At 30.2% G+C, this 23797-nt stretch overlaps 1 protein-coding gene across 2 annotated transcripts in view; it reads right to left on the reverse strand.

Annotated features, from left to right (window-relative positions):
• Positions 1-23797, reverse strand: part of LOC106644316 (sodium-independent sulfate anion transporter) — a 50399-nt gene that overhangs the window by 22240 nt on the left and 4362 nt on the right. Inside the window, exons 1-2 of one of the 2 annotated variants that reach the window (XM_023391493.2) lie at positions 19561-19679; positions 4133-4329 (exon numbers count right to left, since the gene is read on the reverse strand). In XM_023391493.2, coding sequence (XP_023247261.2) covers positions 4133-4329; positions 19561-19606 — 243 coding nt within the window. In that variant the 5' untranslated portion in view covers positions 19607-19679. Of the gene's footprint in view, positions 1-4132; positions 4330-19560; positions 19680-23797 lie in introns of those variants that run through there. The other variant, XM_014359764.2, reaches the window with a different exon arrangement.

The raw sequence follows: 23797 nt of genomic DNA on the forward strand, positions 1-23797 counted from the left end.
AAAAAGTTTAATTGCAAGCTTTCATTGTGCTAATAGAAAATAACTTTCTGGTTAATAAGAGGTATTAAACTTTTCTAATGGAATGTTTTATTGTATTAAAAGGACACAAAGAAAATTCAGTCAGACTTAAACACAATTTTTTTTTATTGAAAAGAATCTTACCTTTTGTATTGTATTTGGACATCCAATTGAAGGATTAATAACTATTGCTGTGTTTTCACAAATAGTCACTGCATCGAATTTTGAAGTTAATCAAACGACAAACATTCGAGACGATTTTAAAAGTGTGACATATTTTTAAATTCTCTACATACGTTACTCAAGTTCAAAATGTAAAAAAATATATGAATACGCACACTTTGCAGTAAAAGTACTAAAAATTCATCAGATATTACTCTAGGATTACCCGGAACTTTTCTATTCTACTTCCACGTCAAGTGAGAAATGTCGATCCATATACTTCAATGTATAAAAAATCAATTCTTGCACATTTCATATCAATCCGAGTTGCTCACAACAAGTGATAATCGGGTTCATGGTACAATAATGAGCTCTTCCTACAAGTGCAGTCAAGTATAGCTTTCAAGTGTGACGTCAACCTTAAAATAGTCATAACTTACATTGGTATACATTTAATGTTTGAGTTAACAATCGGAAGCGCCTCAGATACAGCTCTAGACTAAAATCGTAGATATTATAAAGTAACCCTGCGCTACATCATCCTTACAAAAATTTCAAAAAATTCTCAAAAACTCCCTTATAGCTCATCGGTATGAAAAAACTCATGATAAAGAGCCATGTGTTGATCACCCAAGTTATATTACATTTGGCTCGTGTAGACTAATATGCCTTAGGGCAAGGAAAGTTTCACGCGATGTGGTAGGTACCTATCCCATGACACTGACTGATGTTTAAGCTCTGAGACGCTGACTACGCCACGAAACGACAGATTGAAAGGATAGCACTGTACAGAAAAATAGATTCATCATTTTGCAATATAGTTATAAGTGTAAATTTATGTCACAATGGTCTTATCAAAACTGAGATTGAATCGATATTTTTGATATTAAAATCCATTAAATGGGGACGCTTGACTGTCACACATGTGTAATATTTTAAAATCTATTACGACGTACTCTGGCATTGGTAAAAACTGCAAATTCTAATTTGGAGAGTCAAACGATTATAAAGATACCGTGTTATCGTCCTTCAACTGAAATGCTTAAAATAAAACAATGTGGCCAAGTGGAAGGAAAACGCTAACTCTTATGTAATCCAGCTTGTGACATTTTCAGTCAAAAAGGCTTCAAGTGAGTGACCCCTGTTATTTAATGTACTCCTGTACAAGTGAGTACATAAACTAATATCTCGTTAATCACGGTTGAATCACTCGTTTAACTACTTTTTTGTACTAGCAAACAGTTGTCGAAGTAGTTTGTTTGCATGTACTTACATGCAGTGTTGGTAACAGGGATGATATTTGAGTATTGTTGCTTATTATCAACATGGTCACCATCTTATTTACATTTGAATTAATTCATTTCTTTATTAATTTACGAGTTAGCATAAAACAATATTTATTCACCATGCTAACGTAAAATTCCTAACTATTAACAATTTTAAGAATAAAAGCCCAAAATCTTCTATGTTAGAGGTATACAGGTTCGTATAAATTTATCTGTATGATATATTCTGCTGAATAATGAGGACCATAAATAGTGGCTGTCTGACACATAAACCCTATATATGCACTGGACATGTAAAAAGTTTAAACTAAATTAATTGCTACTGTGAGTAAGTAGTAAGGAACTAGAGTTGCTAGTGAAGAGTAGAAAGCCAAGAGGCTGTTGGCGACAGGCATTGGTGGAGATAAAATGCTGATAGTTTTCTTTCCAAGCCTTTTGACGAAAGACCTTCAGTATTTGCCAAGGGGGAATATTCTTTTCAGTGACGTTAATTTCAGCTGCGAAAACGACTATTCATTATTTCGACAGTAAACTACAATGCTGCAAAAATTAAAAGTCAAAGCCAACTACTTATAATTGGCTGTTAAAATAATGAGCTTTTTTTGTCACAGCTGTACTGCTGAGCTGTTGCTAAAATCAATAACGATAAAAAAGACATTCATAGTTTTGCCACAAAGTTGAAGAACATTGTTGTATTTTTAGACCCCCCTCCCCCACATAAAAACTTACACTTAACAAATGTCATCAACTAACATGAAGATGTACGAATTTTACCAGTTTAATCGGTGCGAATTTTATACTGACATTAAAGTGTTTCGTTATATCATTCGTATTCGCAACTTCTCTTATTTAATATTTATTGGATTGCTATAAGAAAACTGATAACATTACAAAATGTACTACTAGTAGTGCAAGTCAGATAAGTCAAGAGTCGCCTAACCTCTTTCATGTGAAAGGACACGTACACCTTTCTTTACTGCTTAGTATTTGAAAAGCATTAATTTTTCATCAATATCAATCACTATTAGTCTTTGTAGGCACTTTAAATGTTCCTTTGTTTATTTAGCTCTTTTTCTTTCAAGTTATTTGAAAATTGTTGCAAGTATTAAATATGCGGTATACTGCTGAGCCAAACGATAAAAATAAAATATGATAAAGAATTTTGTAAAAGCTATAATATTTTGCATAACACAGCGTCTTTATGTCCTAACAACACACTTTTAAAATACTCCGTCTTTGGATATAAGTTGATTATATATAAGTTGGGTAGCTTTACCTACAGCTAAATAATTAACATTTTTATCCACCATTTTCAAAATAAGTAAGTTCTAAAATAATAGGCCTTTAAACTCTGATGGGTTTAGATTTAGTTAAAAATTTACAACCGCAATTTACAAATTAGTCTAAATTAACAGTACTTCTTGCTGTAACTAATTTCAAATGGTTAGACCAACATGTTTGTTACTGTTACTAAATAAACTTGTGTAACTATGTTACAACCAAACTGTTTTGGTTAACTAAAGTAATTTTTTTTTTGTTTAATGAAACGCAATTGCAAACGATTTATATTTTCTGTCTTGATTCTCAGATTACTAAAGTACAGAATTAACTTGATTAAATATTCAAATAAAAACATACATTTCCGTACATGACCTTGAAATCCATGAGATGTCTATCTATTTTCAAATCGTGAGGGTAAATAAAAAAAATCGTCTGGATATAAGCTGCATAAGTTATGTCATCAAAATTTTAAGAAATATACTTCATGAATATTAAGATGATAGTTCATTAATGTAGATACTTGTTTTGATTATTCTTACTAATACTGCTCTTAGAACTCATACTTCATTAATGTACTAGTGATTTTAAATTAACGAAATATGACTTGAAATATTATTATTAATGACATTCAAACTAACTATCGGTACAAAATTTTGAAGTGCATTAATCTACAATTAAAATTATTGATTTTATTGACTATGGTGAGATTGGTGATAGCACATAAATTATATAGATTGTTGATCTAACATAATCATGAAAAATAAGCAGTGTAAGAAGTCCAATCATGTGATATGATTCAACTTATCAGTATTAACTAATGTTTTGAACCAGACAGTAGATCTGATTATTGGAAGAAATAGTTTGTGAACAGCTTGTTGACTCTGAGTTTTTTACGTTTTTAACTCTAATTCAAATTTCAGCTAAGATATAGTTCTGTTTTAAAGAATATTCTTTCAAAGACCAAATTTTTTTATATTGATTATAGTAGATTCAATAGGTAGTTATGAAATTCCTAAACATCTAATACATAAAAGATTCATCCCCAGAAACATTTGTTATCAGAAAATATTTAAAAAGAGTGTGACGTACGTAATATACCTTGTAATGGTGAGTAAAAAAAATATCGACTTCTTATTACCGTTGAAATTTTTCACGCACGACGTTTGGTACGTAAAATTTTAATTTTTTCTATGTCATAAATTTTTTACCGTTTCCTTCAAAATACAAAAATATAAAACACAATAATAACTCTTTGGTTGTAAAATAAATGGTTTTAAAACTATATTCCAGCAATCGGATGTGTAACAAATCCAACAGCTTGTATTGAAAGGACTATTGCAATAAATCTGTACAACCAAAAAAAAAAAAATAAAAAAATATCAGACCTGAGGTGGTAATCCAGCAACATCGGCATAAGCGATTCCTTGAGGTATGACCGTGAGGCCGACGGTTATGCCAGCCAGAGCGTCCTGCATGAACTTTCCCAAGCTGTAGTTGGGCAGCCAGGCTGTGATGGGAAGGCGGCGGTGAAGCTGCTTCTGGAAGGTGCAGCCATTGGGTTGTTCCCCTCTCATTTCGCTGCCTGCGCGAGCAAAAACCGGCAACAAATAATAAAACACGTCGTTACCATGCTGTGACATTTTGATGTTAGTATCGACTATCCCTAACGCCACTAATGTCAGGTTCATCTACGAGATCAGTTGTGCGAGCAACACACGTCTTCAACAAACTGCGATGTACAAAGTCACTTATCTGCTTATGAGTAGTGATTGTGCTTTATCTATATTTTCTCAATACACGTGTTATAGTTTAGTAGATACAAACTTGTACTACTTCAAGGTTTGAACTATTTACTATGAGATTAATTGTTTGTATGTATACATGTATGCGTGGGCTTTTTCGTTTTATTTTTATAGATTGTATAGGATTATATTTAAAATATATAGATTTCATATTAGTTATTGTTGTCATTTACATTCTTTAACCAATTGATGGAATACGGCAACAACACTTTTTTTTTAAATTCAGTTAATTACGTGATATTTCTAAATTAAACAACGTAATAGTTGAATAGTAGTATATTTGTAGCAACAAGCATAATATAACGTTATAATTTATTTATTATAAATCACAGCGTACAATAAAAAGGCATGCAATAATTTTTGTTCAATGAACGATGAGATGGCATTGACAGTTAATTGTGAAGGCTAAAAAGAGTCAAGATTAGAAGGTATGAACACTTGTATGCTTACATGCTTGACCTGTAAAATAAACGAACACGATGAAATATGTATCAAATGTCACCTGTCCTAAGATAAATTGAAACACTGATACGCCGACAACTTATGTAACCACACTAAAACATTGAAACCACGTAAAAGTATGTTTGTACAAAATGGTTCATTATACACTATCGACAATCATTGAGAGCTCTACTTGAGTTTTTGATTCGTTTTTTGTGTTATAAAAAAAAAGTACGTTTTAACTCATCCATTTAGTTATTTATATATTTCAGAATAAAAAATTACCAATTTAATACGGGCTGTTATAAGAACAATGTTATGACCTAAAAATAACGTATCTTAGTAATAGTTGAGAAATCGAAAAAAAATATACTTCGATACTTCAAATACTGTGGATTCATATGATCCTCTGATTTTTACCTGCATGTATCTATACTAATCACAGAGAAAATCTTGATTTTTTTTAATATAAACAAAAACTTTGGTTAGGTTTGGTCAACTTTGGTAAAAATCGTTATTTACTACCTCTTAGAGTTGTTTCTCTACAATCAACATTTTTGTAGCAAAAGTTTATTTATTCAAAATAGATTCAATAACTATCTTTACAAATTTTCTGGACAGCAGTACGAATTGAATCCAAAAAATCTCATTGAAATCCATCTTACTACGCCAATTTGAGCTTGCTCAGTACTTTATTTCTTGGACTAAAAGGGCTAGTAGAGTATTATCATACCTTATGTGGCTAACTTCACAGTCCTTTCATTCGAAAGTTGAGAGGAAAAATAACTTTCAATGAATTTAAGCATATTATAACTATCTACATTTATTACTCGTGGAAACTTTATTATCCATGGTGCTAACTTCGTTTATTCCTCGTAAAAATCATAGTTTAGGGTATACGAGAAGTCATATGACAGTGAAACCTAATGCAGGTGACTTCAAGGGGCTTTCACTCAAAAGTTGAAAGGAAAAATAATTTTCATATTGATTTGAGTATTCTAGCTCTAAGGGAGACCGGGGCGGGATGGAATTAGGAGTTGTATGGGTTTTTGCTGTACCTCACTATATCTAATCAGCGAATTATTTTAGAAAAATTACTTTTTGTTCGTTAAGTACAAGTCGATAAGGAAATTGCAAGAATGTGATTTTAAATTTTTCTAACATAAAGGAAGAAAAAAAATTTTTTCTGTCAGGATATTGGCCGTGGCACTTTTTCAACGTATAAAAACAATACAGATAGCGAATTCATGGACTCAAAGTAAAAACATCAATCGTAATATTCATTATATTTATTACGATTTTACATCCCTTTCATAAGAGTCAGAGCTTTTTATACCTGATGAAGGCTGGGACGTTGTCCAAACGGCCGAAACGTCGTTTTGTGTTTTAATAAATACAAAATATGACAGTACTACCATTGGACGTTGTTTTTAAATATTTGCCAACTGACATTGGATGTCTTATTTGAGTAAACTAAATTAGATCGTGCATCTTGAGTGGATTCATGTATTATATGCAGGACTCCAAAGTCAATGGTGCTACAAAAAATGTGTTTGTGTTCAAAATCCTAAAATTTATAAAAATTTCATGGATATTGGTTTATTGAATGTATTTAAGTGCCCATATGAAACTATCAAAGGTAACATTCCGTAAAACTTACAGTTTTATACAAAGTAGTTTTGTAAAATTGTGTTTGATCTCTAAATTTTTGCAGACGATGGTCTCATAAACCTTTAACATATAATATATGTGTCTATTTGCTGTGAGGAATTGTTATACTATATGATACATGTGGACTCAGCGATACAAATATACATTGCGATTGATGAGGAGCTTGTGGTAATCGGTACTTTCAGTATATGTGAATTTGAGCAATAAGATATCCATAAAAATTTAATAATTGGCTTTTTTATATCTACAGTACAACTTTATTACAAGTTTGAATTAATCATACGGCACCATAGTGAAAAACTTCCCAAACAAAAAAGTTTTAATTTAATGAGCTCTACAACTTTTTATCGACCACTCAGTTGTAAAGTCTCAATTTTTCTCTTTTGAGTGCAATAAAGGATTTTTTTCTGTTTTCGTATCAGTTTTGTATTATGAAGCATTTGTATTGGATGCTATAGTAAAATGTTTGATATAAAAAAGTTGTATTGTTACAACTGCACATGCAACAGTAAAAAAAACTGATTTTTTCGTCTTGGAGCCCTGCAATGAAAGTTCCGGCAAAATGTTCTCTTTGACAAAAACAGAGAAAATGTCGATGTTGAATTCGAAGCTACCTGTAAAATTTGAGCTTATTTAAATAATAATTACTTGGGTTGGACAAAAAACTTGATTACCTGCACACATACATACTTGCATACTTCGTGTGATTAACAAAACAACGCGATCTGTGAGTAAAGGAATTTTGACAAAATCAGAAACGCTGATTCATAGAAGCGAACTCGACATCTTCAGTCGTGATCCAATACTACCTAAAACTCTAATTAAAACTCAACGTTATATTAGAAGGAATAAGTATTTTTACATAAAAATTAATCACTTGCTTTTTTATCATTTTAAAACAATACCTTTTAAGGCCACGGTTGTTTCAGACAGATATCTGTTTTGTATATACTAAATTTTTTTATAACTAATTACCTAGTAGTCTAGAAAAATCCAAAAAAAATTTGTACTGGCTACCTTATTCATTTTTGAAGATAAAAATGGTTAGCTTAAAACCAGAGGCAGGTTTAAGGCAGTTGTTTCCCAATATATAGGTCAATCGTGTACATAGATATACAATACTAAGGTTATGTTCATATATTATCATCCCGTATTTAAATTATCAGAGAGAAATGTGAATGCCTTTGCGTACGTCTATACGCACATAAACATATAACATTTATCTACTTGTACTCATATGATAATGTGACGTTGCCCCATACGCGATACTTACTTGGTTATCTTCCAAAATCAAACGAAAAGCACTGTTTTGATTACTATTACTTTAAAACTATATGGTAAAAAATTCTCATAAAAATATATGTGTTTCTTTACTGTCTTTTTACAGTAGTTTTTTAATTATTTATAGATATGGGGTAAGTAACACTTTTTAAAATAATGGGGCTATGTAGTGTTTGCACCATTGCTCCAATGTTAAAAGAGTGATTTTTTGACGAGGATATTTCAATAACGACGTGGTAAATTGGTCTCAAATTTTTTACACATATTCCTCAACGCTTATATTAGTTTTGCTGAAAATTTCGTTCCTTTTTAGATACTTTTCATTTAGGAAACAACCACCTGAACTCTCCTACCCATAAGAATATTCTCCGAAGTAAATGAAGGATATAAAATCAGTTCCCCTTGAGTTTTCTTGTACAGTACAGTTTTTAATGATTCAAGTACGTATAACCATGATGTTAGTATTAAAATAATAATATTTAATTTTGTAACATTTAAAACTTACAAAAAAAATAAAAACGACGAATCTTCCATTCCAAAAACAGCAGTACAGACAGACAAATAACATTGGAGTGAATCTTCATGTAGATATAACTTAGTTAGAAGTACTTCGTTTTTAAAATTCATTTTTTTTGTAAATTTTTCCTACTTTTCAGTTTTTAACGTAATTCTAAGAAAATTTCATTCTTTTTCATCGATGAAGTCATGTTAAGTGCGACTTGTTTATTTTCTCATTGTGTCAAAACATCAGCATTTAAAAGTTAATATCTCGGAATCAAATACCACTAGGTACTCAAAATAATTCCCACTTACAAAGGATACAGAAACAGACCTGTAGTTTTTATTGAAACAAGTTTCTAAGAAAATTAGTTTTCCGGGGAACGTCCTTACGAAGTGAGCTTTTTAGTGTATACTGTGTGATATCAAGATGCGCCTCTACTACTCTGATGTGACCTTGAGCCTTATTTTGTACGTGTGAGTGTACAACTTGTTCAATGCCAATAAGAAGTCAATCACAGCTAAACTAAATTATCGCATGTGTCAATTGCATTATATATTTTGCAGGCTGTACATTACTTCACAAAGAGTGGAACCATCGAGACCCATGCAGGGGCTTTGACGAAAAATAATATGTTCCTTGGGCTTCCACTAACTCGCTCATACGTTATTTTTATCTGTTTCGTGCAAGTAAATACTGGTATTTTTAACGTTATCCAACAACAATTAACGATAAAAATTATCAACGCTTCAAAACTTTTTGGTTTTTCAAAATTTTAACTCCACGTGAAGTTTTTATCTAATAATTGACTTGGTAATCGGTCAAAATAAATATTTGAATCGCATAAGACCCATCAAGACTTTGTTTAAACAATGTACAGACCAAATTTCTGAAAAATTTTAGCACTACCGAAAAAGAAACTATCATCATTTACAAACCAAGTAGGTTCTTAAAGATCTCCCAGCACCTTTTTTTCTCGCTGCAAACCTTTTTTTCCGTCCATCGCAGCACAACAGAGATGAGTTTAAAGAAAGTTTTTGCTCGCACCACTGATTTGCACCGCAACGAGGCCGCTCTCCAAAACCACACTTTACACACTTTGCAACCATACAATCAGTCGAATAAGCGATGCATAGATTCGCTCCAAATGAGAGAAACACACTTGTACGGCAATCATCGTACTCAACAAAATTCGTCCATCACTACTTAAATGCAGCAAACCCAAGCGGAGTCGTCGATGCCTCTGAGCGACTGGCACATTTTTCGCTCACCGAGTGCGTAAGGCGAAATCGTGTCAGCGCCTCGTGCCGTTTGCTCACTTGTTTGCGATTACACGTGCTTACTTATGGCCGGTGAGCCGAGAAATCGCACGACCAGTTGATTGTCGCTGCCGGACGGAGTTTACGAGCAAGATGGGGCTTCGGGGGATCATGTGGCACCTGTTTTTTTCCCGATCGCGGTTCGATCGAGTTTCAGTCAAGGGGCGATCGAACACCTCTCGGGTGCCACGGAATCGGATGGTAAAAGAAAAGGATTACTCGCGTCACGGGACTCGAGCGCGACAGTCCGATATAGACGCACCTTTGCAAGGCTGAGAATTGTGTGGAGTGGGAGCCGTGGTTTTTTAAGTTAGTGGTGAGTCTGAGTGTGTGCTTCGTCGTCTGGAATCAGATTATTCATCGTCGCAATGGAGTCATGTAAAAATCGATTGAAAATGGATCGAAATTCTTTGGGTGGAAATGATGAATCATCAACTGTTTTAATGCAACGTTGGGGACTTTATCAAATGCCTTGAGCAAGTGTTTTATAAAATTATAATACGTTATTTGGGGCGGTAAAAAATTTTTTTTTCACGTCAAGTTACATAGCATAACTCCAAAAAAAAACTTTTTTTGTGAAATTGCCGCAATACAATTCTGAAAGGGAAATAAATTCAGAAAAAATAGCGAAAAACTACTTTAAAAAAAATTTGAGTATTTTTTTAAATACTTCATAGTAAACTTTATTTAACAAAACTGAGTTATCCTATTATTTTTCGGACAAATTTATAAAAAAAAAAGAATACGATTCGCAAGCCCCATAAAAAAAATTGGACTGAAGCTTACTCGTTTAAGAATACAACTTAATTCCCACATAAAAAAAAAAACGATTAAAAATTCTTTTACGAATACAATTTTTTTTTTTTAGTGTTTTTGCGAGGAAGGTTTTTTTCAGCTAGAATCGTATTATTTTTCCTACCGGGTAATTATACAAAATTACCCGCTGTATTACATAATTGAATTTTTAGAAAAAAGTTTTATCAGGATGAGCTTGCAGATCTGTAAAGTATCGTAATTGCACTCACGTTAAACCATAAGAAAACACAAATGTTTTTGTACCTGCCAGTACTTTGTAAGTTCATCGATTGAAAACAGATTTTTACTTACATGAGCCAACGATTGTGTACTCATTCATTCTGAGAGATCAAATGATTTGTAAAAAAAAAAAAAAAATAATAAAATAATAAAACACACGATTAAACACTCGGGTTTTTTCTGGAAAGTTGACAAAATAAACAAATTAGTCAACAACTTTGGAATGGCAGTCACGTACGTTATCGCTTTGCAACATGTCAGAACTTGGTATCGACTGGACACGGTCTAGGGAGTGATATGCTACACAGGTTGGATAGACAGACAGGATGCGCATAACCATATGGCATTTAATTTGTGCCTAAACACTGTAATAACTTGCCGAGGAGGCCATCCTTGTTTAAATGCGACTACGACATCTGTGGAACAACTTTTTTGCTGCACTTTTTTTTATCGATGCTTTTGTAATAGTTTTACGTAAATTCAATGAAATACGAGCAGCAGGATTTTTTTTTTACGTAATTAAAATTATTCACGCATGCTTTGTCTGTGTTTTTTGAATTTATGACTAGTATATAGTATTCTATACGTAATAGGCATTATCGTTTTAATCGCTTTTATGGATCCGTACATTACGTAAGAGTCATGTAAACAAAAATAAATCCTTCATGTTCAGGGCCTGTTTAATTATGATAAAAATAAACATTTTCTTGTGAAACTTACATAATACAGTTACTGTCGTCTGTAACAATATTTTCAAGAAGTTTGTCACAGTTTTTCCACAAGTTTTTACAGTATCTGAAAATAGTATTATATTCAACTTTCTTGACAGCAACATAACAACATTAACATTTTTTCAGTCTCTATGAATCAATAAAAGATATGAAGCATTAAACTCTAGCTAAAATCCACATAAAGATGGCAAACAAAAAGCAGAAAGTATGAAAACAACATTGATTTGTTTATCAAATTATCTATTACCTACATTATCAGCTTCTTGAGCTAGTAATTTTACCGGAATTTCTACGTACGTCAATTTGCATGTGTGAAACAGATAAGTGGCCTTCAGCTAGCAAATAACTATGGTCGGACATGCAAGTAGATACAATGTATTTTGGGTTACAGTTCAACCTCGCAATCTACGCTATAAAAAATAAGTAAAAACTATTTATGTGTGATAAATTGTTCAAAACAAGGACGATTCTAGAATTGTTTCGTATCTATTATAATTTACAAACGTATACATCTTTCGATGATTAAGTTTTTCTTTAACAATAATTAACTATTCAACGGATCTCGGAGGTAATAAAAGTGTAAGTACTGATGTATATCAATTAAGAAAGACTTTGATCTAGTTTCCCCAATCCTTTACTGATTGTTTCAGGAAATGATTGAAAGGAAGTCGACATGAAACTGAGACTTTCTTAGTGTTTGCAGTGCTAGTGCTTATACGTGAGCCCATCCCAGAGAGGCTTTTAGATGATCCATTCCCAAAAAAACTTACTCTGATACATCTGCACCTTATAATCGGCTTATAAGGTGTCAACTTTCCTTGTAGATGTTCTTTGTGTCGATGATGCATCGCTGCCGCTTGGTTGGTGTTGATTTTTCGATGTGTTTCTTGTGCTTAGTTTGTGCTATGAAGTGGTAAGGAAAAAAAATTGAATGTCAAGACATAGTTTCCGGTGTACGAGACCGAAAGTCATCTGTACGACATTCTCATTAACAGATACCCTCTAATCCAACGAATGATAAAGAAACTTACTGTTTACTCAATGTATAGCAGTACATACCATATAATTATTCTACAATCACTTGTTTTTCAGATTTTTTTTGCAAGTAAGAATAAGTCATGATTTCATTTTTCAATTTATCAACTATCTGCCGAGACTATGGTGCTCTGCTAACACTCAAGTCACCCGTTTGCTTTCTTTTCTCGAGCCGCTTATTTTCGCTTTTTTCCCTACCTCATTAAGTAGATCTATTAGAAGTTACATTGTGATTGTGTATATTTATAGGAGAATTCTCTTAGTTATTTTAAGCATCAACGTACCGACCTTGAATTTGGTGTTTTATTTGATGATTTATAATTTCTTGTTTTATAGTGTATAGGTCTTGCTGATCGTGCCACTTGTATATGAAACGATATTTGAAAAAAAAATGATTTGTCTGTCTTACCACATCAACATTTCAATTATCGTAAGAAGTATGAAAACAAACTTTCTCAATTAAAAATAGTTAAAATTTTCACTACTTGGTAAAAAAAAACGAAATTTTCCCTACAAAATAATGTTTAAAAAGTCGTATTTGCTTTCGTTTAGCCTCTACATTGTAAAATTACAATATGTATAAATCAATCCGATCCAACAGAATTGTATTGCCCTATAATATTGTTTTGGAGGTCACTAACAGTTAGTTAGTTAACTGATTAAATTGTTCAAAAAGAAGAAATGATAAATGTGAGCAATGACTGTCTCATAATGAAAATCCATTATCTCTGCAAGTCATAAGTATACGACTAAAAAATAATAAACTGGTGAATAGTCACAATTTGAACAGTGTATATGCAATATTTCAATTCTGTTGGGCACTTACAACTATTTATAATTTAGAGAAAAACAACTGTAAGCTGAGGCATACTTTTTGATCAAATTTCTTTAGTTAATAAATAATACTAAAATCATCTAATAACAATAATAGTGTAAAATCAAAGTATCTCTACAAATAAAAACCAAACTACTACACTAGTAGTACTCGATCTTGAAGATAACATATCTTACGGTCAAAGTAACTAATTTTTTATTGAATATTATTTTAAGGACTGACTTAAACGTTGTGAAAAAAAAAATTTTGAGAGAAATATGTATTTGCTCTGAAATTAATAGTTAAATTCCTAAAAGACAACAGTATACATTCATTAAAAATATTTTCAGGATTCTCATAATATTTATATCGCATTTATTTTCTTGCAATGACCACAATCAATTTTTTTTAAAGATATTAAAACTTTTGTTCACTAACGTATAACTTGTCCATGAAATAGATAATAGACTGCTTCAACTATACTGCAGCTAGAATATTATGTAAATTATTATTGCTGACATATAACATTCTAACTTTTCACACTTGAGTTGCCATACTTGATTAAATAATGGTATAAAAAATTCTAGTTAGGAGTACCTCATTGTGATAAAAATTATTTTAATAATTAGTTTTTATGAAATATAACAGTAAAAAAAATTTTTTAATAAAGAATTCTTCTAGATATTAAAATACCAAATATTGTAAAATAAACTTCAATGTTAGATTTAAGAATAACTTAACACTTAAATATGATCCTAAATCTTGAAAAATTTCTGTGAAATGCAACATAAGCTAAAAATTGTAGTTTACGATACATAATACTTTAGAAGTAAATTTTTACACAGCTGTAATAAAAAGTTAAACATTAGAATATAAGCTTTTACTACTGTATTTCCGCAAAAAGAACTTGCTTCGATAAATTACATTGAATCGTTTATACTTTAGTTTACCGAATTTTTTTTGTAATTATACTTTTAATTCAGTCGAGAAATACTTAAAGAGGATTGCTAACATATAGTAATTCCAAGCTTAAAGTGGTTCCTTCCTTAACTGTAAAATTAAAATAAATAATAATTTAGGATACCAGGTAACTGTTTAAATTTTTTAAATTTTATACAACAAAGCATCAAAACTGAATATTTTACTCGTAGAAACTTATGTGAAAAGAAGTAGTTTTTTTACCAGAATTTATGAATATTTATAAAATTACATTTAAAAAATAGGCATAAAAAATGATTGAAGTTTCTATGAATTCAAAGACGTTAAATAGAAATATTAGAAAATAACAAGTAAAAATTACGTAGTATCTTGTATTGTACTTAACCTTTGAGGGTACAATTCACCATTGCATGAGCGACACGGTGCCACATTAATAAATAGCACATAAAATGTTATCAATGGAATATCGAGGTCTCAAAGTTCATCTAGGTACATATAAGTCATAGAAAAAAATAATGATACAGGGAAAAAAGCAGTTTTGTATAATTCATAACACTCCTCCGTTTATTAAAATATAACTGGTACTCTTTTGCGTTCAATTTTCTTTTGTTAGCAGAGATAACTTAGCTAAGATAACAAGTAAAACTCATGAACGATATATATATGATTTTTAAGTGATGGGTATACGAGGATAAGGCTCGGCTTTCAACCGATTTGAGTTTCTTTATACATGCACATTTTCTTACTTTAAGATTCATTGGATAATCTTCAGTGACATTAATTTTCGTACAACTGCCCAGTTTATTTTAATTTTCTATATGTATGGGCTCCTACATGGCTATTTTATCTTTAAGGATTTATTGTTATTTTTACGTCGATTTTCAACTAAAAGCTCCAACTTCAATGATTTTTTTAAATTCCCTATCAAAATTAAGCAATTTTATTTAATTGTACTAGTCCAAAAGCCAAATGTTTCGGCCAGTTGAACTAGTCATTTTTTTTTTTTTTTTTTTTTTTTTTTTTTTTTTTTTTTTAAAGTGAGGAAAATTACAACAAGAAAAATTACTTTCCAGCAACTCAAAGTACTGTGGCTGCATGTTATTGCTTATATTCTAGGTTTTCCAGGTAACCCTGGATGATGAAAGACTTCATGAAAAAGAATTATTTTTTCACCCCAGGAAGCTTTCTTCAAATTTAAAAAACATTTAACAGTGGCTTGGGTCCTGAAATAGCTCTGCTGGAAATGATTCTGTTATAGAAACTATTATTTTGATACTTTAAAGTCAGAAAAATTTATTCGCGCTCTGAAAAGATATAAGAAACATAGTTTTCCGAAATTACACTAATACATTACTTTCAATAGGTGCCGAAAAAATAGTTGTAGGTGGAAATTTATGACAATAGTTTTAAGCTGCAAACATTTAAATATGTTTTCTTTTGTCTGTTACGCACTGAAACTTTTTGAGATGTATTAATTTCAATTTTATACACATACGTAGATATAATACACACACTTTAGCACTTATCTTTCGTTATCAATATGCTTATATTGAGGTTAATCACACATGTTTTTTTTGTTTATGACATATCCAAGCTCATGCTACGTATAGAGAGTTATTTGAGATTTTTTAGCAATTCGCATTACTGTTTTTCAAAATAGTTATTATCTAGGTAAAAAAATCGAGTAAAAAAGTTATTTGTATAAGTATATTTTAAATTGGTGTTCCAATGATTACGTTCCAATTGCTTCTACAGTATTACAATTACAACTTTAGGTAAAAGAAAGTCTTTATAATTACAATGACTACTTCATTACTAAAATATCCTCAAGATCTGAAAGTGCGTGTAAGTTTCACCTTTAAAATATTACTTGATAAAAACCTAAGATTATTGATACAACAATACTAGGTATAATCAAAAGGATTTAATTCGAGCTTTAAGGTTAAGAGTAACGAGACTAAAATTACAAATGATTAAATAAAATGTTCCTGTAACAAATAACTCCATTTACAACTGATAACATACAAGTTTGTAAAAATACACCATTAGACTTTATAATACTCGTGAGTAGTAAAATTCATAAGCTTACATTGAAGTTGTCTTCAAAAAAAATGAAATAAAATAAAATAAAATTAAATTAAATTAACAAAAAAAAATATATAACACTAGATCTTAACATGTTACTTTGTTAGTAAATTTTCTGAACTACAATTTTATTGTTTTCAGAATATTCTGTCAACTGATTTATGTATTAGTTAGCCTACAATTAAGTAAGTAGTTCACTATGAACTTTTTATCCGCAACCAATATTTGAGAATACACTACATTGTCTAAACGGAAAGTATAATCTTTTATAGAAATAGTAGTTGAATATGGAAATTAACAGCAAAAAATAAGTTTGGCCCCAGTTGGTGTCTTGGTGATATGGACGTATGTGCACCGAAAAAATATGAGTTGGCACATGTGAACAAAAATTAATTATTGGAACCCATTTTGAGTAAAATTGAACTCTAATATAAATATTGTCACAAAATAAATATTATATAACCATCTAGTAATTAAAATATTATTAACTATTTTGTGTAGTCAAGCCAACTAATTTTTTATCTTTTTATGCGTGAGTAAAAAAATCAATTTCCTACACAAAGTCATAAGTAATTATCATAACGTTTAAATTAATTTGAAAATATAATTTCAGGTTTATCATTGAGTTGAAAGTTTTGCATTTGGAAAGCTTACATATCAGAGAAAACTGTAGTGACAACCTCATTTCAGTGATTCAAAAAAAAAAAAAAGTTTATTCAATGTGACATTCAAACTATTCAAGACTTATCTATTCAAGTTGTAAAAATTATTTTTTCAATAGCTGATTATTGAAGAAAAATGATATTACGACAAAGTAAATCAGATTTCAAGATCACTGTACCAAATAATATAGATCTTAAAATTCAATAGAAAATTCTTTTTTAATTATAAAATAATATTTTTGTTTATCTTAGACGTAATATAAGATGTTAAAAGGCAATGTGTAAAATATAACATTTTTAAACCATTAAATAGAGCAAAACTGCTTTTTTAAGACGTCACTGCCATTGCATTATTTAAAACACAAAAACTATTTTATTTTTTAAATTTACTATAGAAAAAAAAATTTTATTTTCTACATAAACTTTTTATTTGATACTTCTGCACAAAGAATTTATCATAAATTAATAATAATAAATTATGAATAATGATAATAAATTAATATAAATTGTACATTTTTATTAAAATGATGTTTCTTTGTATCATACACTATTCTCTAATAGTAATTTTATAACCAGTGAAGATTTTATTAAATCCAAAAATCTAATGTTTAACAGTTTTATATTTTTTTTATTTTTCTGATCCTAATATTCTTGTATAAATGATCAATTAAAATGCGAAACTTATCTAGGATCATGGAGATTTAAATTGGCACATGCATACATGAATACATACGTAAATATAATATACTTTAAAACAGACCTGTATATTGTTGATCTGTATTTCTTTAATTTTGTGAGAAATTATTTCAAGCAGTTTAGAAAATATTACGTACATGCATCAATGATTAAAAATGATCAAATTGGATTGATAGATATATAATTTACGACACTATACTTACGAAGCAATAATGTTTATCGTACCTCGTACTCTCTACAGTATTTTTGCACGAACGTGATTGCTTGCTTCGACATTTTAATAATTATCTAAATGTAAGTAAATGAAGAAATATGATAAAAAACTCTGAGAAATTTTTTTTCATTTTGATAATATAATAAAGTTAATAGTAGTTTAAATGTGTAATTTATAAAATTTTCAAGTTTAGTATACGTAGTAATATGGTTTATAACTAAAATTTACACAAACAAATTATTTTTTATAACAGCTTATTCAGTCTCCACTTTTTAAGATTTAACTAAAACATTCAATAAAAAAATTTTGAGTGAATTGTGTTTTCTCGTAAATCTATTATTACGTGCTAAAAAAATAATAGTCAACACTTGTTTAAAGTATTTTATTGCCTAATTACTGTAATTGTTCTTCTGCTAGCAGTACAAAGGAAAACGATTGTTAGTAAATGATTTCTTCGAAAACTGTTCAATTCGCACTATCCTGCTTCTAATTTATCTGCAATGTCTTGTGCATTTAATTTTTTTTTTTCATACTTTTTTTCAATGACATTCTAGTATTTGTTGATTAAAACACAGTTTTAAGACTCAATTTGCGGCAGTCTGAACCTTTGAAATACTTAAATAGTCATACCTGTCCAAGTTGTTTTAAGAGAAATATTTTGAGACATTGATATTTATCTTCTACACTACTTGAAAAATAGAGAAAATTTGATGATTATGGATTAACTAGTGTATATTGTATGACTTTTTAGACTTTTAAATTCAGATAAAATAATATATCGTTTAGTGTAGAAATATACTATAACATATTTCAGTATGAGCTAATGGCTAAGAAAACAACTTTAGTCTAGCAATATTTCGTGTTAATAACGACACCTTTATCTGTAAAAACAGTCTGGAAAAAATTTTTTTTATTCATTTTCAGGAATTATATTTGAAATTCATTATTTTATCTCTTTTTCCGTATCTTAACAAATTTATAATTTCCTTGCAATAATTTTCCTGGGTATTAATGAAGCAATATCTGATTGATAATCAAAATAATTTGTAAGATGAGATCAACCAGTCATTACGACTACTATCTATCAATCGCTGCAAAAAATCAAGTAGGAAATGTAAAATATCGAAAAAAAACCCAGCTTTATAGAGTTACAAGAAATTCCAAATCACATTAAGTAATGGTCAGTAAATAATAATTGCAGTTAAAAATTTTGCATAAGAACATATTCCTTTACTATGTAAAATTCAATTGTAAAATTTATGGTATATAACTCTTATAGATTGTTTTTAATAACGTATTTCAATATAATTAATTACTTATTTACACGCAAAGTGATAACGATTTAAACTTCAGTTATATATTATACCTCGTTTTTTAATACATTACTATTTTGCAGAATCTCTAATGACTATATTTACACCATATCTTAGCAGCAGTTCTTAGAAGCCAAATTCTAATATAAGTCAAAAACGATGTAAAAATTTAAATGACTATTTATTAAACGGATCCAATAAACAAATTGTAAGACAATTGTGTAGCAAAAGAGAAGAAAATTCAATGTAAAAAAAAAAGCTTTCGAATCACAATACCTGACGAGCGGGAAACTATCGATCCACTTGATTCGAAAACTTGCATTTTGTAATGATCTCTGTTTTCTCTGAGAAGCCTTGCCAAATCTTCACTTTTCGCCACAGCAAGCGCAACAAGAAGTGAGAATTAAAGGGGAAAAAAAAAAAAAAAAAAAAAACCTAAAAAGAGATGCGTCCGCGTTTAAGTACACAACGCAGCAGCTGTCATCGTCTCGTTAACCATACACATCGGCAAAGAGTGTTGGTATCACTTGTCGTGTGTTGCTGCTGTCACTGAAGCGCGAAAGCTCAACTGGTCGTTCGTAGTACTTATGTAGGAGGAGTGAAATTGTAATCGCCGGTGCCACTTCTCCTACTCCTTCTCATTCTTTTCCTCTACCTCTATCTCTCTCGCCTTCATTGAAAGCTTTACTCGTAAGCGATTGTTCATGTGTTGATATGCTCGTTTGCTTTACTACACGTGCATATCATGACGTTCAAGCTTGCATACACAACGTACATGTATATTGTCATTTCTATTTAGTCGTTGTGGAAGTTGGCGTATGCGTTAGTCTCGTGACTAAGTTGCAGGGATACCTACTACTTGTCATTCATCCAGTGATATGATAGGCAGACGTTATTACGCTTCTAGTGTATTGTGGAAGGAAGTGCAGATGATTTTTTGATTGTTTTACTTGGTAAATCTGAGCTCATCAAGATTATTTGGACGTTTAGGTCGAGATTTACCGTGGATGATTGATTGATCGATGAATAAGATTGGGTGGTGATTATTGATGCAAAATTCCTTTGTCATACGATTATCAATTACTTATTGCTGCTCTGGAACTCCAATGTGATTTTCCTTTTTTTGTCTTTTTAAAATTTTTTTAATTATTATATAAGAGACTGAGAACGTTTAAGCTTGACTAGTTTAGAACTATGATCAAAAGTTTAACGGATCAGTTTTACGCTATTGATGCTCACTATCAAGTTTGTGGATGAATTTTATTTTATGTATGATCAATAAATATTTGTTCGTAGCAATAAATTTTTGTCACAAAAATTACTTAAGACTCTTGACAAAGTGTGTGAAGCTAAAACTAACAAAGTATTTTTTATAATTTAAAAGTTTGCATCCATCATGTTTTCCACAAACATGTGTGTTTACACTTCAAGTCGTACGCTTTCTTAACTGTTCAATCACACGACAGATACTTTAATTGCTTACAAATCCAAAATACATCATGCTGTCTTAATTTATTCGTTGTGACTCAAGAAACTTAAGGGCTTATGTAATAGAGTATTTATCGATGTAAAGTTCATGAGATTGTGTAAAAAATTTTACCTATTGTTTGGTATATTTGTATCTCTTACAAATATTAATTTTTTTACAGTTACCTTTTACAGTTTTCTTTTTTTAAATTTGTTTTTTGTAACTTATACATCTGAAAATGTATTTTTCTTTCTTTTACTTCTATTACTCTGTACTTACAAGTTTAATCACTTAATTTTTTTTGTTGATACTTTTATGTTTCTCTCATTGGCTTAGCATCTACTAAGTAATTAAAGTTTTACGTGTCTATCTTACAATAAGATTTTTTTTTTAAATCAGATGTTGTTGAATTTTAAGTCCTTAAGCCTATAATTTTGATTTTTCTGTTATTTTTTTATCTGTGGATCTCTGTGTAACATCTTTATATAATAGTAACGATGAAATTGTAAGTACAGGTCTTAGCGTAAGGATTACACACTCTCAGGATAAATTCAACGACACTGCAAGTTATCACGACAAAAATTTTATAATAATCCATATTATTTCTTATGAGTGCGTATCGTAAACACGAAAAGCACACGATTATCATATACGATATGTATAGGAAAGTATTTACGTGCTCAATAAATACAGATTACATTTTGTCTGCTCAGCTGATCTAATGAAAACATATTATAATCTAATGTTCGTATGAATTTTTTTCTCAAAAAATTAATTTTTGTAGAGATAGCGGTTTTAAAGAATTATTTGATATTATGGTCAATATAGTTTAAATATAAAGCTTGACTAAGTACATATGTAATGGTATTTGTATTTCAAAACAAAAATAATAAAAATTATTGAGAAATTACAGCAAAAATTACCATTCTGCACAGTAAATTGGATGCAAGCTGGCAAAAAAGCAAAAAGTTATTATTTTTAACAGTTAAAATTATGGTTTGAAAAGTAAAAATTATAATTACAATAGTCAAAATTTCTATACGGGAAAGTAACATTTATTCACCGATCCTTTTAAGGTTTACTGTTCCAGTATAATTATTTTTATTGTTCTAACCATAATTTTAACTTTTTGAAATAATACATCGAATGGCAGTACTGTCAAAATTTTTTATTATTTAACTAAAAGTCGACGCTTTGGTCGTTTGGATATAATATCCTTACCCTCATCAGGTACATACGTCCACTGCATATAATATGTAAAGTCACAGATAAAACAGACTTTTAAAAATAATATCTTTTTCCTTTTTTGCAAACTTGCATCCGATTTACTGTGCGGAATGATAATTTTGGTTGGAATTTCTCTATAATTTTTATTATTTTTTTCTCTCAGTGCATAGAAAGCAAAATAATTTTGAAAAAAATGCACTTCTAGACAAAGAACACACAGAAATTTTTTTTAAAATTGAAAGTTTAAAATTTAGAGTAGTGGAACAATCCCAAGAAATTAAAAACTGAGATTTTTGGTGTTGTTCCATATTGTTCCTATGACAAAGAAATACATCAAAGGTTTAATAAAAGCTCTACTTCAAACAGGTTTTTATCTCGGTTTTAATCTATTATGGAGACTTTACGCAGCCATTTTCGCATCTGTTCGTCGTAGTAATACAGCAGAAGAATACAAAAATTGCAGTTTTTTTATTTGTTTGGACTTGTTTAACCACTTTTAAAAACTTCAAAAATCCCCATGATAATGTAAAAAATGTTTATTTTTTGAAAAAATATTTTTATTACTACTTCCAAAAAAGGGTTTTTTTCTGGAATTTTAAAAAAATTTTAAACGTCTCTGAAAATTGAAATTAGGTGCTCAAAGTTTTAAAAATATTTCTGTTTGTATATTTTTTATTGAAAATTAAATTTTTGTAAATTGTTTTAAATTTTTAAAGTTTACCAAGCCATGAAAATAAACAAACAAAAAACTTTAAAAATAAGGTTTGACCGATGACACCTACCAAGAGTGGTCTGGACTAGAATTTGACATAAGAACGTTTTTTCATGTGACCTTCCGATTGACGAGTCATTTAATGTACGAGCATTTAGTATATCGGTCAGAGTTTCTATCTTACCAACTACCTCACTTTGGTATATTTCTATTATTAATGATTTAAAAAGTTTTTTTTTAATAAAATGACAAAAAGGCCCGCTAAGCTGATACGTACTGTTAGGAATATGTAGAGCCCAAATTTTTTTTAATTCATAGCAAATTGAAAGAGAAAAGTTATATTCTGCCATCATGAAAGATTACTTTTGCCCACAGCAAGTATACCGATCGAGCGAGTTGCTTCCCATATCATAAGTCATGACTCTTCTGTACTGTGGGCACAGTAAAGTTGTTTGAAATTCGTTTTTGCCTTTGTGCTATGAACTCTGATCGACGCTGGATGTTGCTTACATTCGTCCCCGAGACACTTTAATAGTATAGAGTATACACTATTTACAATTTATAGTACTGTCCTTTTCTAATCAAGACCAATCATTCTTGAAGTGCCCATTGGGGGCGCGATTTCGGAATTGCGCTCAAATCAAAGCGATGCGACTCTATAATTTGGTATGTCGTCTGTCTTTCTCGTTCTCTCGTGACAACATAACCTTTTGTAGTTTTTACTTCCCTTATTAATAAATTTCTTCTCTCACCGGTACTCTCGAGATGTTTCATAAAATTAAATACGACCATTTGATATTTTTTTATAAAATTTTCATCTACATTTCATTGTTAATGAGCGAGGTAAATGCGTTAGAAGTGCTTAAAAAGATGACAGCCCATAAGCCTGCATGTAAAAATTAGCTAAATATGAATATTAATTACTAGGCTCGTAGGAACCCTCGTGCCTTCAAATTTTGACAGTGTGATTGTTATAACTTTATTCATGTGTAAACAAATTTTCATCCAATTCTCATTGTTAATTCCCTTACCGATAGAACTCCCTTAAACTATAGTCGTATAAATGTTTTGTAGTAGCTGTTCAAATTTAACATATTTTGGACTTT

This window comes from Copidosoma floridanum, unplaced genomic scaffold (assembly GCF_036245765.1).
Source record: "Copidosoma floridanum isolate Cflo_tuat_1 unplaced genomic scaffold, Cflo_Japanese_pri ptg000011l, whole genome shotgun sequence".
In the NCBI taxonomy this organism is placed as follows: Eukaryota; Metazoa; Arthropoda; class Insecta; order Hymenoptera; family Encyrtidae; genus Copidosoma; species Copidosoma floridanum.